The sequence below is a fragment of the Cajanus cajan genome, chromosome 4 (assembly GCF_000230855.2).
Source record: "Cajanus cajan strain Asha chromosome 4, NIPB_CcT2T_4, whole genome shotgun sequence".
NCBI classification, from domain to species: domain Eukaryota; kingdom Viridiplantae; phylum Streptophyta; class Magnoliopsida; order Fabales; family Fabaceae; genus Cajanus; species Cajanus cajan.
Window position 1 is genome coordinate 17,593,736 of NC_138520.1, and position 7,526 is coordinate 17,601,261.

General features: G+C 38.2%; 3 protein-coding genes across 3 annotated transcripts; all 3 read left to right on the plus strand.

Moving 5' to 3' along the window:
• Window positions 1-2,224: 2,224 nt before the first annotated feature.
• On the plus strand, window positions 2,225-4,192 carry LOC145956740 (uncharacterized). The gene is made up of 2 exons (XM_083072335.1): window positions 2,225-3,955; window positions 4,082-4,192. The coding sequence occupies exon 1, from the start codon at window positions 2,360-2,362 to the stop codon at window positions 3,950-3,952; it is 1,593 nt and encodes a 530-aa protein (XP_082928461.1). The 5' UTR covers window positions 2,225-2,359; the 3' UTR covers window positions 3,953-3,955; window positions 4,082-4,192.
• On the plus strand, window positions 4,086-5,027 carry LOC145956741 (uncharacterized). Its single transcript, XM_083072336.1, has 3 exons — window positions 4,086-4,343; window positions 4,417-4,620; window positions 4,703-5,027. The coding sequence occupies exons 1-3, from the start codon at window positions 4,086-4,088 to the stop codon at window positions 4,991-4,993; spliced, it is 753 nt and encodes a 250-aa protein (XP_082928462.1). The 3' UTR covers window positions 4,994-5,027.
• LOC145956742 (uncharacterized) lies at window positions 5,027-7,170 on the plus strand. The gene is made up of 3 exons (XM_083072337.1): window positions 5,027-5,663; window positions 5,736-5,998; window positions 6,072-7,170. The coding sequence occupies exons 1-3, from the start codon at window positions 5,238-5,240 to the stop codon at window positions 6,250-6,252; spliced, it is 870 nt and encodes a 289-aa protein (XP_082928463.1). The 5' UTR covers window positions 5,027-5,237; the 3' UTR covers window positions 6,253-7,170.
• Window positions 7,171-7,526: the final 356 nt, after the last annotated feature.

Sequence of the window (7,526 nt, forward strand, 5' to 3'; positions counted from 1 at the left end):
TGTAAAAACGCGGTGGCAGTTTCGTAAATAAGTGGAGACTAATTTACGTCGGACCTCTCGTAGACCGACGTAAATTAGGTAATTTACGTCGGGTACCTCTATTCCGACGTAAATTTACGTCGGTTCCCTTTAGTCCGACGTAAATTTACGTCGGTCCCACCCACGTCCGACGTAAATTTACGTCGGAGTCCAACAAGGGCGACGTAAATTTACGTCGGCGAAAGCTTATCCGACGTAATAGTTCTCCTATATTGCCCCCGAAGTCTCATTTTCATTCCCGCGCTCACAGTTTATACGAAATCCTCTGAATTACTTGAGTCTCCCTCTGCGTTTACGGCTACATTCAACGTATCCAAGTTTGTTAGTGTCAGCACGTTGGTCGTTTGAGGTTAGTTTGTTGTCCCCGTAATTTATTTGTTTTTTTTTTGCTATTTGTTCCTCTGGAACGGCCCGTTCTGCAAGGAGAACGGGTCGTTCTCCTTGCAGAACGGGCCGTTCTCCTTGCAGAACGGGCCGTTCTCCTTGCAGAACGGGCCGTTCTGCAAGCAGTACGGGTCGTACCGCTTGGAGAACGGCCCGTTCTGCTGGAATTTTTTTTGTTGTAATTTGTTGATCTGGAACGTCCCGTTCTAGTTTCAGTACGGGCCGTTCCAGATGCATTAAAGAAGAGACTTTTTTAGGCATTGACCTTTAGTTTACCATCGATTTTTTAGGGTTGTAGTTTAGGTTAAAAAAATTATGAATAACTGAGTCAATAGTTAATTTGTGTTAATATATAGATAATGAATCGAAGTTGGATGAATGCAAGTCGCATTAGTCAAGAGTACAGAAATGGAGTTGAAGAGTTCTTACAATTTGCAAGAGAAAATGGGAAACCCATCAAAGGGGCATATTATTGTCCATGTGTTCGATGTTTGAATCAGATACGTCAAGAAGTTGGAGAAATACGTGATCACCTGTTTATATATGGTATTGTGAAGAGTTATACAGTATGGACATGGCACGGAGAAATATTAGACATTCCAACAATGTCAACAACTGAAAATTTTGAAGGGATGAACGATAACTTAGAAAAGATGATACGTGATGTTGGTGAAGAAAATTTTGAAAGAGCACATGTGTATGATACCTTAAAGTCTGATTTTGAGCAACCATTATACCCAAGATGCAGTATGTTTACAAGATTATCAGCAACTTTAAAATTGTTTAGTTTAAAAGCAAGAAATGGTTGGACTGATAAAAGTTTCACAGAATTGTTGGAGTTATTGAAGGAGATGCTTCCAGAAGATAACACGTTACCTAATCGCAACTATGAGGCAAAAAAGATACTATGTCCAATGGGTTTGGAGTATAAGAAGATACACGCGTGCCCTAATGATTGCATATTATATACAAATGATTTTGCTACACTGAAAGTGTGTCCCACATGTGGATTGTCGCGGTTCAAAAAGAAAACTGATGGAAGTAATGGTGAGGAAGAAATAGAGGGTCCCCCTGCTAAGGTCTTATGGTATTTGCCAATAATACCTAGGTTTAAAAGATTGTTTTCCATTAAAGAAGATGCAAAAAACCTCACATGGCATGAAAATGGTAGAAAATGTGACAACTTTCTTCGACATCCAGCTGATTCTCCGCAATGGAAGAGGATTGATGAAACATTTCCAGAATTTGGTGCAGAGTCAAGAAACTTGAGAATTGGTTTAGCTACAGATGGCATGAATCCTTATGGGAACTTAAGTAGTAAACACAGTTGATGGCCAGTTTTGTTGGTCATTTATAATTTGCCTCCTTGGCTATGCATGAAGAGAAAATATATTATGTTGTCTATGATGATATCAGGTCCCCGACAACCAGGAAATGACATAGATGTGTATCTTAGTCCATTGATTGATGACTTGAAAATGTTATGGGACACAGGAGTGGAGGTGTTTGATGCATATCGTGAAGAAAAATTTACCATGCGTGCAATGTTATTTTGCACAATAAATGATTTTCCAGCATATGGTAACCTGAGTGGGTATAGTGTGAAGGGTCATTATGCATGTCCTATATGTGAAGAAAACACAAGTTATACCCAATTGAAACATGGGCAAAAGACTGCGTACACTAGGCATCGTAAGTTTCTTGTTCGTAGTCATCCTACCGTAGATTGAAGAAAGCATTCAATGGAAGTCAAGAGGATGAAATTGCCTCGACACCGCGCAATGGTGAAGAAGTATATCAACGGGTAAAGAACATTAACATTGTGTTCGGAAAGACGCAAAAGAAGTCAACTGAGAGAAATATCTGGAAGAAACGATCAATATTCTTTAATCTTCCTTACTGGTGCAAGTTAGATGTTAGACACTGCATAGATGTGATGCATGTGGAGAAAAATGTTTGTGATAGTGTAATTGGGACATTGCTAAACATCAAAGGAAAGACTAAAGATGGAGTGAAAGCACGACAAGATTTGGTGGACATGGGTATACGTTATGAGTTGCATCCTCAGTCTATTGGAAGACGCACTTACTTGCCTCCAGCTTGTCATACTCTATCAAAGAAAGAAAAAAAAAGCTTTTGTGAGTGCTTAAGCAGTGTGAAAGTTCCACAAGGGTACTCCTCAAATGTTAAGAGTCTGGTGTCTATGCAAGATTTGAAGTTGATTGGTTTAAAGTCTCACGATTGTCATGTGTTAATGCAACAACTTTTGCCTGTGGCTATTCGTAACATTTTACCATCTTCTGTTAGAGTTGCTATTACTCGATTGTGTTTATTCTTCAATGCCATTTGCAACAAAGTAATTGACCCTATAAAGTTAGATGAGTTAGAAAATGAAGCAATCACAATCTTGTGTCAATTGGAAATGTATTTTCCACCTTCATTTTTTGATATCATGGTGCATTTGATAGTTCATTTGGTTAGGGAGATTCGATTGTGTGGCCCGGTTTATCTTAGATGGATGTACCCTGTTGAGAGATATATGAAGATCTTAAAAGGATATGTCAAGAATCAATACCGCCCAGAAGCCTCTATTGTGGAGAGGTACATTGCAGAAGAAGCCATTGAGTTTTGTTCAGGGTACATGTCGAAATCAGAACCAATAGGAATTCCCAAGACTCGACATGATGGGAAACAATTTGGTAAGGGTAGTCGAAGTTTAAAGATTAGAACTGTGAGTCGAACAGAAGTTGACCAAGCACATTTGTACATATTGAACAACACTGATGAAGTAATTCCTTACATATCAGAACACATAGATGAAATCAAGATAGCACACCCTCGGATGACTGAGAAATGGGTATTGAATGAACATAACAAGAGTTTTTTAGCTTGGTTTAAGAAAAAAGTTTATGGTGAGGTTAATGCTTCTGATACACTTTTGAGACTCGCGCGTGGGCCTAACAATGATGTCATTACATTTGGTGGGTATGACATTAACAAATATTGTTTCTATACAAAAACAGAAGATGACAAAAGTAGAGTACAAAATAGTGGGGTTACAATTCAGGCTGAGGCTGTGCACTTTGCTAGTTCAAAAGATAAAAATCCCATTACAGCATCCATGAGTTATTTCGGAGTCATAGAAGACATATGGGAAATTGATTATGTTACGTTTAGAGTGCCTGTGTTCAAGTGTAAATGGGTTGATGGCAATACAGGTGTGCGGACAGATGATTTAGGGTTTACTTTGGTTGATTTGAATAAGGTCGGCTATAAGGATGAACCTTTTATTATGGCATATCAAGCAAGACAAATTTTTTATGTAAAGGATCCATGTAATGAGAAATGGTCAGTGGTCCTCGAAGGAAGAACCATGCATGGAACTCACGAAGATGAGTCTCTAGATATGCATGAGACACCGTCTTTTTCAAGCAGATCATTTGGTCCTATTGCGGACAATGAAGTGGACGAAATACATGCTATTCGAAGTGATCATGCTGAAGGAATATGGGAAAACATTCCAACCTAATAGGTTTCTGTTTATGTATTATTTGTTTTTTTATTAGTTATTTTGTTGCTATATTGTTATTATCTTTTTTACTTTATTTGTCTATTCAATTAATTCATTGTTTTAATAATGACAGTTTAATTTTTTCAGGATTATGGAGGATTCTGGGTCTGGCAGTGGAAGGAGGGAAGGTAGATCTGTCACTCGATTGTCTGGGTTGACAGCTGGGCGCATTGCCAAGGAGAGGACACCGGTTGAGGTGGATCATCGTTCTGGCAAGGCATCAGGCCCAAATGCTGCCAAGTTTAAGAGCTATTTGGGAGTCCTAGCTCGACGACATGTTTCTATTATCATTCCATCATGGGATGACGTTCAGGAGGTTGACAAGAACCTCATGTGGCAGGATATTCAGGTATATACTTTCACATCCTTTCAATATTATATAACTTAAATACATTATTTATTATTTGTTGTTATTTTCATAGCAAAATTTTGACATTCCCAACACTGAGGGCATGAGGAGGAAGATGTTATCTGCCCTTGCCAGCAGGTGGAGAGACTTCAAGACTTTCTTGACACGGGAGTATGTATTTGGAGAGCGCCAAAATGAGACTCCCTGTCTAAAGTACCAGATCACTGATGAGGAGTGGATGCAATTTTGTGCCACTCGATTGGACCCTTCGTGGCAGGTTAGTTATTCATAACTTTTACATTGACACAAATACTTAAGGTATATTTTAATTTATCTCATTTTTTTTTGTATTATTGCAGGCTAAAAGAATAGCTGCCCAAGAACGACAAGCCAAGAATGATGCACCCCATCTATTGTCAAGAGGGGGATATGAAAGAAAAAAAAAGCAAATGAAGAAGGCTAGGGCACAGGCAGCAGGGGTTGAGGATGCTGACCGTGTGGAGTCACCTCCCCGCCATGAGATGTGGATAGCAGCCCGGACAAAACCAGATGGGCAAATGACTTCTGAGTCTGCAAGGGTCGTTGCTAATAAAATAGTAAGTAAAAATATACAAATTAAGACTCTTCATTTCAACTCATTTAATTCATAAGATTTTTTAATCTTCCTTATTGTTGCAAGAGGATTTAGTTGAGCAGAGCACCCAAGGCTCATTTGTTTCCGATGGTCGGAATGATATCCTCACAACGGCCATAGGAAAGCCAGAGCACGGAGGTCGTGTGCGTGGTGTTGGTGGTTCTTGGAGCCACCGAGATTTCTTTGGTGGCCGATCATCGAGGAGCACTGTCGACTCTTGCAGTCAAGAGGTTATACAGAAATTGGAGCAGAGATTGGAGATGCAGTTTGAAGAGAAACTGAAGAATATTGAAAAACAGTTTGAAGAGAAGTTTGAACTTTTGGCTCGTTCTCAGCAACAGACTGCAGTTGCTCATGATGGTGTTCGAGTCAGCACTAAAGGGAGTTGTGCTGCTCTAAATTTCTCAGGGGAACATGCTCACACTGATGTACCAAACCAGTGCGAGTTATATGTTGAGGATGACCCCCCACGGTTAGTGGCTATTGGCCGAGTATTTGAGGGTGGCTCAACCATCCATGGTGTCCCTCTACAGCCAGACTGGACACGGGTTGTGGTTGACCAAGTTCAAGATGCTGCTGCTCCAGTGCCTTTGCCCAATATAGAGGTTCAACTAGTGGGGCAGGCAACCGGCACATTCTTAGCTTGGCCAAAATGTTTGGTCATGCCGCTTTCAGCACGGGCAAAGGTAATTATATTATTGCTCTTTTAGATTCTTATAATTCTATTATTGTTTAACTAATTTTCATTATTTCTTTAGGATTTTATCGATCGTGGTAAGGAGGTCATGAGAGAACCTCATGTTCATGATGCTAATATCGCAGAAGCTGAGGATGATCCCATATCTAAGCTTCTAATCAAATTACCACGATTAAAGAAGCAACCAATTCAATTGCAGTGGGACATTAGAGTTTTTGGAGTTGATAGCTCTGATGTTCCACTATACATATCTCTGCCTGATGCATTAGAGATTGTTGGGGGAAACTCCATGTTAAATATATCTGTCATACAGTTGTGGGCCATGTAAGTCATATTTTCTTTTATGAGTCTAAATTTACAATAATTACATTTAACTTATAATAATTATTTGTGTTAGGTACATGGACAAATTGAGTGTGGAGCAAGCACAAGCAGAAGTATATGGATTTATTGAGCCTCAATCCATCCAAAAATCAGGAAACACTCAGGTCCAGATCCAACAATATATGCAAACATGGATGAGTGACTCAAGAAGACATATATACATGGCTCCATACATTGACGGGTTAGTTTTTTAATTGATTTTTTAATCATGGTAATTTTTTAACTGATTTGTTTGTCATACAATGTAGGTCTCATTGGCAGTTAATGGTAATCATTCCTACGGAATATACCGTGGTGTGGTTTTGTTCACTTCATCGAAAACCAAGCCAGGAAATTAAAAGCCAATTACATGGGTAACTAAATTTTTTCATTATGTTTTAACACTGTAATTATATATATTGGCTAACATTTATTTTTATTTCAATTAATTAGAATCGTGTCTGGAGCTAATATATTAAGTGGAAGAGCCAGATCATCAAAGTCATTGCATTTCATATACCCTAAGGTTAGCAAATTAATTCATACAGTCAATAATATTTAAATTTATTGACTTTGGAATTAATAGTTATTTGTTTCTCATTTTAGTGTAATAAGCAACAAGACTCGTTTGAATGTGGCTATTACATCATGTATTGGATGAAAGCCATAGTTTCTGCGGGTATTATTGATTCTTGGGCGCAGGTAATTCATATCAAAATTTATTTAACTATATTTACCTTTAGAATAATTAACATTGCATATTAATGACACTTAAATTACCCTTTCAGGTCTTTCAAGATCCATCTCCATTGCCCGAAGATGAGATGCTCAAGATAAGAGAACAATGGGCAACTTTTTTTCTAAGTTTAGTTAGTTAGATATTATGTTTATAGTTTGATAGTTAGTTATTTAGATAGCATTGACAAACATGTTTTATAGCTTTTTTAGGATAATAGGATTTACATTGTCATAATTTATGTTTTTTAAGATTTATATATTATTTTCTTTTTGTCATTCAATTTTGAAATACAATTTGAATTTCTATTCTGGACTGCCTGGTTTAGATTTGGTATTCTAGATTATATTTATATGCAGGTGTTGGGTATATCAATTTACAAACGTTTTTAAAAAAAAAACTGCCACAATTTACGTCGGACATGGTGTTGTCCGACGTAAATTTACGTCGGGCCTAGCAATGACCGACGTAAATTTACGTCGGACAAGGCCACGTCCGACGTAAATTTGTGGCATGATTTTGACCCTTTTTACGTCGGTCTGAAAAATTTCCCGACGTAAATTTACGTCGTCTTCCAGTGGCGACGTAAATTTACGACTCCCGTATTAACGTCGGACCCTTTTCCGACGTAAAAGGGTCAAAATACACGACGTAAAACACCCTTTGTGTACTAGTGTTTGTTTGACCCGAAGGACTTGAATATGAGACAAAAAGAGATAGTTGGAATTTTTGTGGACTAGGATTTCAATCTTA

Bases quoted from the DNA above. Each gene is read 5' to 3' on its own strand.
- LOC145956740 (XM_083072335.1), top strand. From the start codon at position 2,360: ATGCATGTGGAGAAAAATGTTTGTGATAGTGTAATTGGGACATTGCTA.
- LOC145956741 (XM_083072336.1), top strand. From the start codon at position 4,086: ATGGAGGATTCTGGGTCTGGCAGTGGAAGGAGGGAAGGTAGATCTGTC. The intron at 4,344-4,416 runs GTATATACTTTC...TTATTTTCATAG, and splicing joins TCATGTGGCAGGATATTCAG to CAAAATTTTGACATTCCCAA. The intron at 4,621-4,702 runs GTTAGTTATTCA...GTATTATTGCAG, and splicing joins GATTGGACCCTTCGTGGCAG to GCTAAAAGAATAGCTGCCCA.
- LOC145956742 (XM_083072337.1), top strand. From the start codon at position 5,238: ATGCAGTTTGAAGAGAAACTGAAGAATATTGAAAAACAGTTTGAAGAG. The intron at 5,664-5,735 runs GTAATTATATTA...TTATTTCTTTAG, and splicing joins CGCTTTCAGCACGGGCAAAG to GATTTTATCGATCGTGGTAA. The intron at 5,999-6,071 runs GTAAGTCATATT...TATTTGTGTTAG, and splicing joins GTCATACAGTTGTGGGCCAT to GTACATGGACAAATTGAGTG.